We start from the raw sequence: 12,649 nt of genomic DNA on the forward strand, positions 1-12,649 counted from the left end.
GGTGGCGGCGGCGGCGGCGGCGGCGGCGGCTCTGGCCGTCAGGAGCCGGTGCGCAGCCACTGAGAGGGCTGTATCCCCTGTAAGTTCGCTCCAGCGCGTCGCTCTGAGAGGGCCGTAGTCCAGCGGGAGTAGACACAATCGTGTGTTTTCCACATCTCTTTCTTTTTCTTTCTCTTTTTTTTCTTTTGCAAAAGATATGTGTAGATCTGGTATTTTTCTTGAGGCGTAGGAAGTCTGTTAACTAATCTCTACTTCTCTAATTGGCTTTACAGATAAATGAGCTTATGCTGTTTCTCCAGGCCTGTTTCCACTGTATAATTTCATCGCACGTGTTGTTCCGAGCTGGTGTTTGAAACCTATTAATGAGATATTAGCAAAAATGAATAACAAAGGAAGTCATTTATTAAAGACAGTGAGATTCATGCATAGGTGCAATTCTGTGCTGACATTCACCTCCTCAACTACAGTGAGAGCACATGCTTTAGGAATTGGCAGATACAAGGGTCCTGTGGAAAATGCGACCTTCAGAAAAATTTTTTTGAATGTTTTTCGTTGTTTACATGAATCATCTCTTAGACTTCTATCTCAAAAGACAGATGTTCTTACCACAGGTGCTAAAATACAAATAGAGAAGAGCACAGAAGCTTTGGTGAGTGAGCAGGCTCCCCAGAGCTCATTGAAACTTCAAAAGTTGGAGGATGATTCTGGGAACCTGGAAGGGAGGCAAGAAGCAGGTCACACTGAACAGTTCTTTAAGAGCCTTCAGAAATGCACCTGTCCGTGTGATGTACTGGACTTGGCTTCAGAGTCTGCCGTTTCCACCAAGCATTTCACAAACTGCTTAACTACAGTATGGCGACTCTTCAAAAAGCTGTCTGAAGACCAGCAGCGTTACGAAAAGCGGCTGATCTTCGAGCACCCAGCCTTTGTTCAGCTTTGCCAGCAGCTGCTGCGGGACTCCAGACGGATGACGCGGGGGGACCTGGTGTTTAGCCTGCATGCTGTGGTGAGCCTAGGTGTTCCTCAGAACACTCTCCTAGTCCAGACCTTGCTGAGAGTATGTCAAGTAAGTATCAAAATCCTTCTTTTCCTAAAGATTGGCCTGGAACCTCATTGCTAATTCTGGCAGGCTGTACATTAGTGAGAGTTTACATTGTGTCCCTGGTTTAGTCTGGCATCCCAAGGAAACAGGGCTTAATCACTTGATGGGTGCATCTAGTTTCCTTCATTTTTGAAACCACTGGCTGATTTCAGCAAGACTTAACAGAAGGGAGAAGTCTCAAAAAACATTACCCTTTTCAAATCAATTAAATTTGACAGGTGTGAGGTCTTGTAGGTCAAAAAAGAATTAAAGCTGATAAATTGATGTTTGGGAGGAAAGATAATGTTGCAGATAGAGATTAAAAGGGATCAGTTTTACTTTTTTGAAGATTTTACTGGCTTGAAGTAATCTAACATTGTGAAAACTCTCTAATAGGAGAAGATCAATCGACTTGATAATCGATGTATCTCAGTTTTGGCAAGTAGTTTAGCAGGGCTGGATAAGGACAACAATGTGAGCGCTCTTCAAGCTGGATTACGGTGAGAAAAATACATCCTTCACTTGTTCTTTATATTTAAATGTTGTTTCATTTTTTATGTCCCCTAGAAATTGTGGAAGGAGCGTCTATGCATTAAAGACATTGCAGATTTAGGGCACAGATGATTACCACAGATAACAACACTACAAGACAGTGATTTTTGGCATTGTCTTTGCAGTCTCAAGCAGAAAGGCTTTTGATGGCATAAGATGCTAAGACTGCTCTGCAGGAGATACATATTCTGGCTGCAACTCCACCATTGCGTATTTTTTGTGATAGTCGTCAAGACACTTCACCTATTCATGCCTCTGTTTTTCCCATGTGTAAAAAGGAAGTAATACGGCTAACTTACTTTGTGAAGCGTTTTGAGTTCTCCTGATGAAGAATGCTGTTTAACAGCCAGCGATTATTTCTGTTGCATTGAGTAATTAAGAGGAAAAAAAATTTTAGCTATATCTGCACCCAGCAAAGCCTTCTATCTACTGCTTTGGCAGAATAACTTCTTTGGCTGTAACGATTCTCTTTTTTTTTTTTTCTTTTTTTTTTCCTTTTTTTAGGCAGATGACTTATGTGGGTAGCCAATCTGCTTTCCCCATGAGACTGTTTTTACTGAAGCTCTCGCAAAATGTGCAGTGGCTTTGAACTTTTGGTCTTGTACCAGGCCCAGCTTTGAGAAGGTGGCCATGTTAGCCACAAAAAGCAGATTCTCCTAGAAGCTCAGGTACAGAGTTCTTGTAGGCTGGGGCAAAGCAGGTGATCCACTTACAGCTCTTTCTCTATATTGATGTCCAGAGCTCCAGGAAGCAGCTTTGCAGTGGTGAATTTCAGAGCAGTTCACTGCCTTAGAAAGTGACAAAAGTATCACTTCATATTTTTGTTGCTGTGGAGGTATTTTTAAGGGTGATTCAGGGATAACAATTACAGTCTTTCCCGCTGAGCCAGAAAAGGAGCTGCTGGGAAAGCAGGACTCCTTCATCTGGTTTATGGTGCCCTTCTGTGTTCTGATACCACCTTCTGCTCCTGCAGCCCACAGCACCACTTGTTGGGTTTTTTTTCTCATCTACTCCAGATTGTTATCAAGGTTCATCGCTGAGTTTTCTGGCTATTTCAGAATTTGTCTCCATGTAGGTGATTCGGTGATAGAATTTTGCAATTTTGTAATGCAGAAATGTGTTAATTCCATGAGGCTTGCAGCGTTTAATGTCTGCGCATTCACATCGTGCAGTCTGGACAGGTGCCTCTCCTATTCAAAATATAAGAGGGGAAAACACTCATGTATCAGGATGGCATTAAGAAGGCATATATTTATATCAATGTAATTATTTCCTTCTGGATAAATGTCTGTGCTGTGGCTACATCATGAACAAGCTTTGCAAAAAAGCGGGGGTTGAAGAGGAGCAAGATAAATTACAGCTTTATTTTGGGGTGTATTAGGGAGAATGGGGGTATATACCTGTGTGCTGAAATAAGAGAACCTCTATTAAACGGGTGTTCTCTCTAGCTGAAGGCTTTGTGTTTTTCTTTAACAGATTACTAGTAGAGCAGAGAATCCCAGATATCAGAGACATCTTTATACTGCAAAACTTGATGAGATGCATGGGAAAAGATGCTCCAGTCTTTCTGAAAAAGAAATTAGAGGTAAACTTCATAATTTTTGTTGGTAAATTTTGTTTCATCATTATTACTTCCATAAAACCAGTGCTCTTGCATTATTTATAAATTGCACATGGTTCTTTCCAGACAAAGAGAAAATATATTATAAAAGTTAACTGGATTTGCTGTATGAATCACACTCCAGCTATACCTGCAAGAGACACTTATATTTAGAGGCTGGGAATGTTAAACCGAGAAGGGGCTGAAAGCAACTGAGTTGTGTACAAAAGGAATTGAAACAACAAAATAGGAACGCTTCCTGTTTGAGTTGGCCGCATTATGTTTTATGGAAGCACTTTCAGGCTGTGTTCCCTGATCCCCTTGCCCAGCCTTTGGCTGGAAGAACACAAAACTCCTTGGCGATGGGGCCATGTTCCATGATGCTATGAGGCTAGAGAGAGCTGGGAGTGAGAAGCCAAAAGAACTCCCCTAGCTCGTGGCCTTATCCTTATCTTTATCTAAGAGGTCCCCCAGGAAACACAGTGGCTGGGAACAGGCTGTGGTATATGGCAGGCTATATCAGGTTTTGTCTTCTGATTAAAGACAGTTTTTGCAAGCTTCTTTCAAACTATGCCTGCCAGTGTTTTCATCACATAGCTGAAGGCCTCTAAAGTCAGGGTTAATAGCATTCATGAGGAAGTGAAATAACGTAGCACTGATAGGAAACTAGGCTTCTCATGTAAGAACAGACAGTGCAGCTTGCTCAACTAATGTCTTAGTTTTAAGTAAATCAAAAAACCTTGGACAAAGTACCACTTTTTTAGAACAAGATGGTGAGAGTCTGGCATAACATGTAGTGCAGTATGGAAAGCAATCTTTAAACTTGCTAACTGAAGGGCGTTTTTTTTAATACCTTGTGAGATTACTATTTTTTTATATTGTCCAGTGCATTTTCTATTGCAGACATTTTGTATTTGTCCTTTAGTGTGCATGCTATAAGAATATTTTATTTTAAAAAACAGTAAAGCTAAATTTCATACTCTCATTTTTGCTGTCATTTATATCTATCCAACTGCTGCTTCTATAGATGAAGTCTATTGTGCAGCATCAGAGCTGACCTCCCACGCTCAGTCCCCATTTGTAACTGGGTCTGTGTATTAAAGATATGCCATTGAATGTGCTATTGGATCACTCTGAAGGCTTACAGCTTTTACACACATCCAAACCAGTATTTGCAGTAGTATTAAATGTCTGCCATGCCAACTGCATTTCTGCTACATTTTTAATAGTTGATAGAAGACACAGGTTCACAGTATTTGGAAATAAGCTTTAGAAAGACTTTCTTTTAAAAAGTTTATATAAAGGCAATTGCAGCTCTAGAAAACTATCAGCTCTAATTGTGTATTAAGTAATTGAAAGAAATTACTTGATGCTTCTGCTACTTGTTACTGCTTTTTCTTTCATATGAAGACCAACAGGCTAAGGAATTTGGGGAAGTTCTGGTGTAAATTCCTTTACCATAAAGCAGTGATAATACAACTGAAGAATAAAGGATTTAATAAACTCTAATTCACTTTAGATGGCTGTTTTGAAAGAGGTAGACCATCTGACTTTCCCGAATGCTCAGCGTGTGTTTTTGGCTCTTGTTGCAATGAATTACTGTTCCATTCCAATCCTGAATGCCTGCAGTGAAAAGATTCTGGGTAAGAAAAAATAGGTTTATTGTATTTCCCCCTCCTTATACCAAAATACTCCTAATTATTGTCCCATCTCACTTTTTTGATTTCCTTTAAAACTCAGGAAACATCTTTGTTTTACAGAATATTTGGGTAATGTGGAACCATTTTTACAAGAGGGAACACAGAAAATTTCTGATGTATAATGAAAGCAAATAGTTCTTGTGTGTCCTTCCTAACATCTCCTTCATTAATATATTTCTCTTCACATTTTCTCTGTATGCAGATTTTAAGAAAAAGAACTCAATGCAAGCAGGAGAGAGTAGATTTTGGATAAGCTGTTAAAACAAATATGAATTGGAAATGGACATCTTGTAGGTTGATGGCTAGCTTAGGTGATAAAAAAGGGAACATAATGTTTCCCTGACTGAATTTCATTATTGAATGCTGCTTAATAATTGATTCCACACTGCAGTCCAGAAAAAAACATAAATGAAGACTAATGCTTTCACCTCTCTCCATACATTTATAATACATCTCCAAAGGATATTCGGTCAGTATGTATTGATTCACACTTCTAATACATTTGAATGTTTGTGTAAAAATCAGTAAGATAGTAAAACAATGTTCTTAACAATTAGGAACAAGAATGCTTGGACTGCTTGTACAATCCTAATTTGTCCTGGTTGTTCATATGTGTTAGAGCATAGGGTTTAATTACATATACTGGCTTCTTCCATAGATTTGTGCTTCACTCAGCACACAGATTAGATAGCATGCATTGAGTGAGCAGCTACTCAGTACTTTTTCTCTGCATTTTGTAATGTGTGTTCTCAGGATTTTTGTACTGCACATAGTGCAAACTGTGCTCTGAGGGCAGAATGATACATTTTTGGACAGAAATGGCCTCTTATCAGAGACTGGAGATAGAATAAGGAAAGAAGAGAGGGACATGATTTAGGGCTTATGGGGCAAAGGAGTTCTCCAGCAAATTTTTCAGATCCTGTGCTGTTGTTTAGGCCCTCAAAAAAAGTGCTTTGGTTAGCCCCCTCTCCCATATTTGGAAGCCTTACCTTAATTCTAATAAATGACTACTTTATAAGTACTGAATTTGTTTTTGCAGTAGCAAAAACAGTGGTGATACTCATATACTAGTTATGCAGAAGAGAGAGATTCAGGTTCAAGTGTCTGTTAATTTCAGTTTCCTTTGACCTGTTTTTTTAATGGTATCTAGCATTAAAAATATCTTTATTTGATGTACACCTCCCATTTGCTTCAATTGCAGCTTCAGCACTCAGCACTTCAACAAATCAGGTAATAGTGTTTCATGCTGAGCCTGTAAAACTAGTGAGCACAACTCAGGAGTTAAATTAATTTATTTTCTTGTATCCCTTTGAGTCCTCTGACAGAGGAAAAGATGCGATCCTGTTTTGATGGGTGCTGTTCCTACTATTTTAATGTTACTCTTGTCTCTTCTTGCAGTCACAGTATCTTATGACATGTATGCCACTCATGGCAGCAAACAAAGCAGGATGTTCAAGAGAGAGCATTGTGCTTAGGAGCTCAATCTTTTTCTTCTCAGGAGTAGGTCCATCTTCTGTGCTGGATGAAGCAGCGCTCCTGTGCAGAAATCTATTGTGATCTTGTAGTCAGACTGTGCCATAATGCTCATGTGCCAGGAGGTTAAGTTAAAGTTCCACATTTTCCAGTCTGGCATACACTAATGTTTCTGTGCTGAACAGCTTTTGTGTTTTTGTGCATATACACTCATGGTTTCTTGCAGTTTTGTAAATAAAACCTGAAAAATGTAAATTTCCTGATGTGCCAGCATCTGATTAATCAGCCAGTTTAGATCCACTTCTTGGTTACTCCCTCAGCTGACGTGGCAAAAATGCCCTGATGGGCACCTCAGGCTCCATCACTGCTACTGGGGCCAGCCTGGGGGTTTCCGTGCTGAGAGTAGGGGAGTGGTGAGAATCAGGAATCCTGGAACAGGAGATGTTCTAGGTAACACACTTTTCTGCTTGCTTCTTGTGTTGATTTGTCCCCTTAGCCCTGGTCCTGGCTCAGTTTGGTTTCTTTACCTCTCAACTCCTTTATTCTAACAAGGTTAAAGCTTTCCTTCCTCCTGTTTGGCTTAGTTGTAGCTCAGTTTAGCTAGTCGTGTCCTACTGTTCCTTACCTGTTTTTTTTTCTCTTCCTTCCCTGTGTCTCAGTATCTCCACTGTGTCTCCAACATACAGATCCCATTGCTTTGTATCATCTATCCTTTCTTGCTCCTTTGTTACAGAGAATATCCATGATGCTCCATTTCGACAGTTAATTCTTATTCTGGAAGCTTGTCACAATCTCCAGTACTGTAATGTAAAACTGTTTTCAGCAGTAGCAAACTATGTGACTTCCACTGTCTGCCTTTGGGACAAAAGACAGGTGAGGTGAAGAACAAATGATTTATACTCATACCAGTAGAACAGGGAATTCCTGGTGGTTTCCATTTTATTTTTCTTAATGCTATCTTTGATCTTTGGTGAGCAGATTTTTAGGAACAGCACTCTGATGAAATTGGTAGAGCTATGTTTTAAAATGCTCTTCTATTATTGATTTATAGAAATAGGAAATAAAGGGGATGTTACATTTTGAGAAGTTTGTTTCCATTAAAAATGCCCAGTATGATCCATTTTATTGATTTATTTCTTATGTTTCTTTTGTTTTAGATTATCCTTTTTCTCTCTGCCTTCGAGATGCTTGGTTTTCAGCCTAGTGAACTGATGGATATTTTTGCTGAGAAGGTGATAGAAGACCCTGAGTTCCTGAACTTGAAATATCTTTTGGTTATTCTCCGAGTTTATTCACGACTCAACTATGTTCCCAGAGGCCAGAAGCATCTGTAGGTTTTAGTTTAGAAAGCCTGGTGATCTGTTAAATAACCTTTATAGGGTCATATTTGGAATGGCAACTGATACTTGATTTCACTTTTGAAAGAAGTCACATCATACTTTATTAATCTGTAAAGCAAACTTGCTGTGTCTGTTAGTGATCTTTTCTACATAGGAATTTTTCTCATTATAATTGCAAATGTAGACCTTGGTTCTAGACTGACCAGACTATTAAGTCTGTTAATGTTGGATTACTCAGCATATGATTAATCAAGACTAGAAGGATTTCTAGCTTGTATTTTGGTTTGAAATGCATATTTTCTATAGTTCTTATTTGTGTATTTGATATTTTTCTTCTTCTTTTGGAAAAGGTTTTTTGAGACTCTTCATAGCTGCTTGAATAAGTACCTCTCCCATATTTCCAACACGGAACTGCTGAAAGCAGTGTATTCACTTTGCGTTTTAGGATATCTTCCTCATCTTGCACTTGATCAGCTGCTGCAAAAGGACAACCTTGATGAACTTCTACAATCAGGTCAGGTCTACTATGTCAAGTTCTTAAAAAAAAAAAAAAAAAAAAAAAAACGGATAGTCTATCTCCATTAAAAATTTGTTACTGTGTTAAAGTTTACAAATTAAAGGAGGCAAAAATGATTTATATTAAAAAAAAAAAAGAAAGAAAAGCTAACTTTATCATGGCGATCTAAGTGACACAGTATATTCTCTAATTCTGTGCTGGTCATCAAGCTTGTTGCCTTGGCCACAAGGTGGCCACATTTTAAATAGAAGGTTTGCACATGGAGATGAGTAAACGTGAGATTTGTAGTAATGGTTGAAATGGGTAAGAGCCAGGGGTTTCGGCTTCAATGTGCAGGCATTTTTTAAAATGTTCTGACATGTTCAGGCCTTTTTTTTTAAAAAAAAAAAAAAAAAAAAAAAAAAAAACATAGGATATCTTACCTTTGTAAACAAACTTTAAAACTTTTAAGTCATGGGTAGAAGTTTCTTTGACAGCTTTGAGTTACAATGAGGAACACGGAATAGTTTGTAGAGGAATTTGGATTCTGCATTATAATTCCCTACAGCCAGCAGCATAGTTGAGCAGAGGAAGAATTCAGTGTAGAGTAGGACCATGTGTCTTACTGCTGAGCCTGCTCTGACTGAAGCTTTCAGGTACTGGTTTAGAGTTTGGGCAGTTTAGTACTCTTAAAGTACGGTTTCAAAATTCTGGCCAAACTGGGATATATCTTTTTTGTTTTTAAAATAGCCTTTATTTGTCTGGATTTTATAAAGAGCATTAGACTTGCTTTCTCGTTCAATGTTCTCCTGAAGTCTCCTGTAGTAACTGATAGCATGTACAGAGCTGTATAGAGTAGAGGAGAAAGACTGGATAAATGGACAGATTCCAGCTATAGACTTCAAAATTTTAATTAGTGAATCAATAGGATATATTTTAAAATACGAAGTTGCTCTGTTTAAAAAATAAGTGTTTTGATTCTTATATTGAAATTAAATTTGTCTGCAAGAACAGACTGCAATGATAATAAAATGAAGAATTCTGTGAGAAAATGTATTGGATTTAATTTATTTTTGTATCCTTTTTCAGATGATCTTTACAAAGAACAAAAGGAAAGGATGCTTCAGTGTGTGAAAGCATGTGTGGAACTTGATAGCCCTTCCTTCACAAAGCCCACATTTGTGCTAGCTGAAAACTTCTCCTCATTAGTATCTCTCAATCTCAGAAAGGCTCGGGAGGCCCTTCTAGAACTTCTGGGAGATGAGAACATGTTTCGGCAAAATGTTCACCTGCCACATAAATACCATATTGGTATGAAGCCAAATTACTGTCGTACTCCTACTTACTACTTACTGTCGTAGATCTGTAATTCCTAAAATAATAAGATGGCAATAAATGTGCATAGGGTACAGGTGATTAAAAATGTAAAACTCTGCAGCCATTATCTGCGGCAAATGAAGTGCTTGATAGGTGAATCTATTTTCTAGGATACTTCTGTTAAAGTACTTAAGTAATTTGCTAAAACATTATGATGCTCTTCTTTACAGAACTGCTTTGGACTTTAGTGGAAAACATTAGAGCACAGATTGTAATTGTACATAAATCCAGCATGGCCAACCATTTTAGGGAATTGCCCTCTTAGTACTAAATCACATCAAAAGCAAAAACCAATGATCACTTCTTTTTGTCTCTGAATTGTTTTTCCTCTAAAACTCTGGGTAAGGTGTGAATTCTACTTTAATTTATAAAATGGGATATAATCTTCTTTGATAGGTGATAATTTCATAATACTTACTTTTTTTCTATATTCTTTTGCCAGCCACTCAGCTTACCAATATTTTTTAGGATACTTACAATAATTTTCTTGGTCAAGTCTTGTTTCTTTAAACTATGGTTTTGTTTTTATAAGCTTTTTATATTTACAGTTTTTAAAAAATAGTTTTTCTTGAGATGCACAAGCTAGCTGTTTATGTTGGTTGCAGGGAAGGAAAAGCTTGCAAAGGAGAAGGTACATTTTTAGAAAATAAGAACTAGAAACACAGCAGTGACAAAGTCTATTGACTTTTTCAAATTAGCTGGATAGCATATTAATTGTAACCTCTTACATTATTTAATATTTTATTGGGTTTTTTTTGCAGATTTTGAAATCAGAGTGGATTCAGAGAGAAAGAAAGTGCTCCCGGTAACTGCAACAGATGATCATGCTGACTCAAGTGTTGAAAGGTGTCTTTTTGATTGCATATTTTCTCTAACAGGCTAGTTTTATTTGTAGGTATTCCATCTAGTTTCTCTGGTTCATTGATTTGCAGAAACACAGCAGACAACGGACTTGTTATTTGTGCTCACAGAAGCATACAAAATTTCCCATGCTAGTTCAGAGTGACAACTCATCTAGTTCACTACCTTCTTCTAACAGGGTCTAGAACTTCTGCTTCAGACAGGGAGACAGGAAACTTCCCAGTAGGGATAATCTCAACCTCTTGTAATAGATACTGATTTTGAAGTGTAATTAAGAGCTCTTCCAAAATATTGTTATAATTTTAAAATTCAAGCCTTTTCATGTGTCCAGTCAACATTCAGTTATTCTCTTAAGTCCTCAAAATTTGCGTCTCAGTGCTAGGTTGTGGCAGTGAATTCTGCTGCTGAAATACTATTTGAGTGAAAAGCCTCATCATGCCCACATTTTTGGTGATGAAATTAATCTTGTTCAGAAAAATGACCTCTCAGTAACTGAAGTGGGACATGTATCATCCAAGTAAAACTTAACTAGGACTGGATAATGCTTGTATTTGTGTGTTGGATCACACAAGCAGCAAGGTATTTTGTGTAGTTTACTTTCTGGAAAACGGAGAGCCAGTGACTTGTGTCATTATGTCTTTGTGTCAGGAAATACCAGATTCTGAATGTTAGCAAAAGATCAGAGTAAATGTGCAAGCTGTCAAAATAACATACAATTTTGAAAACTCTATTCCCTTCTTATTATGGGAGAACTAGAGGTGTAAGGATTTAATTCTGCCACAAGACTTGTTTGGGTAGATGCCCATACTTACATGAAGCTCATAGAAGAAGAGAGGTGCTAAATTATTTGGAGAAGGAAAAGAATGAAGTAATTTTTGCAGTGCTGGTATTCTTGCCCACTAATAGGACGGATATGTTTTGCAGTATTAAAAAACACCTCTGAACCATCGAATGTTAAAAATGCTTATTCTGCATTTGTACAATGAAGTTTTCTCTACTCTCCTTGGTTGTAGGTTGGCTTTTCTCTTTGTTCCTCTCTCTGCTTTCTGTGTGGGTACGACACATCCCCTAGGGAAGCTGGCAGTGAAGAAGCGGCATCTAAATAAACTGGGCTATCATGTGATTGTGGTAAGAAGAGTTCTGTTATTCTCTCTGTTTAGGTCCTGCTAATTGATGTGGTGATGAGTGTACTTGTGCAGTAGAAGAACGAGCCTGGTAGGGAGTGGTGAGCTTACTCCAGAGTGATTGATTACTTGTAGGTCATTTCCTCTTACAAGGTAGTAGTGGTGGTGTCACGATAGAGTATTGTCATAAAGAACAGAGGAACTCCAAAAGACAAGCTACAACTTATCAGTAAAATTAAAACAAACAAACAAAAAAACCTCCACATAGTTCAGCAAAACAAGAACACGTGTCACTGAGTTGCTTTGTACTTAAGATCTATGTGACTGGCTTATTTCCCTCTTTTGTACAGAATGAATGATTTGAATCAGCTTGTTTTCAAAATACAGCAGTTTGCCATGGCCTTCCCATCGCTGAATGCTTGGTTTATGGGACAGGGAGGTTTGCTGAAGACAACAGAACTAACGCACGCTCTCCTTTTCCTTTCTTCCAGGTCATGAACAAGAAGTTTAAGGAAATGACAAACAAAGATGCAGTTGAGTTTCTGAAGGGAAAAATTTATTCAAGAAATGCTTTCTCTTTTTCTGAAGGGAATGTGCAGAATGATAATTAAAATAAACTAACAATTTTGAGTCTTCTGATTTTTTTTTTCTTGTTTACTTCACATATGTTTTTATGGAAAATACAAGCAGTTTTATGCACAATTGCATACCTTGAAGTATTACAGCTTGAGGAAAGTCGGTAAAGTCAACAATGTCTGCTCATAGTGGGGTTTTTCTTTATTGATGGAAGTAATTACTTGCTTAATAACTCAGAAAAGCATGCTGGCATCGATCACTATTGAAATATAGGATCTTCTTTTCCCTTCTGCCATACCCCAAGTGAAACTTTTCTTGATCTGGGTTAGGGAAGGGAAGTGACTCTTTCAAGTCCTGCTGTAACCTGGCCTGCAAGTGCGCTAGAATGATTCCCCACACACCCTACTTGTTACCCCCTTCATTAGTCTCTATGAAGAACTCTAAACGGAAAAGCAGAAAATAATTTGCA

General features: G+C 38.0%; 1 protein-coding gene across 2 annotated transcripts in view; it reads left to right on the forward strand.

Moving 5' to 3' along the window:
• Positions 1-12,234, forward strand: part of FASTKD2 (FAST kinase domains 2) — a 12,366-nt gene extending 132 nt beyond the window's left edge. For both annotated transcript variants that reach the window (XM_085299378.1, XM_085299379.1), the window contains exons 2-12: positions 273-1,066; positions 1,478-1,581; positions 3,110-3,218; positions 4,753-4,876; positions 7,140-7,279; positions 7,564-7,736; positions 8,097-8,260; positions 9,332-9,553; positions 10,381-10,465; positions 11,494-11,608; positions 12,096-12,234. In XM_085299378.1, the coding sequence (XP_085155504.1) occupies positions 380-1,066; positions 1,478-1,581; positions 3,110-3,218; positions 4,753-4,876; positions 7,140-7,279; positions 7,564-7,736; positions 8,097-8,260; positions 9,332-9,553; positions 10,381-10,465; positions 11,494-11,608; positions 12,096-12,215 (2,043 nt within the window). In that variant the 5' untranslated portion in view covers positions 273-379 and the 3' untranslated portion in view covers positions 12,216-12,234. The remainder of the gene's footprint in view (positions 1-272; positions 1,067-1,477; positions 1,582-3,109; positions 3,219-4,752; positions 4,877-7,139; positions 7,280-7,563; positions 7,737-8,096; positions 8,261-9,331; positions 9,554-10,380; positions 10,466-11,493; positions 11,609-12,095) is intronic.
• Positions 12,235-12,649: the final 415 nt, after the last annotated feature.

The sequence above is a fragment of the Rhea americana genome, unplaced genomic scaffold, assembly GCF_003343005.1.
Source record: "Rhea americana isolate MKP2758 unplaced genomic scaffold, rheAme1 scaffold_15, whole genome shotgun sequence".
NCBI classification, from domain to species: Eukaryota; Metazoa; Chordata; class Aves; order Rheiformes; family Rheidae; genus Rhea; species Rhea americana.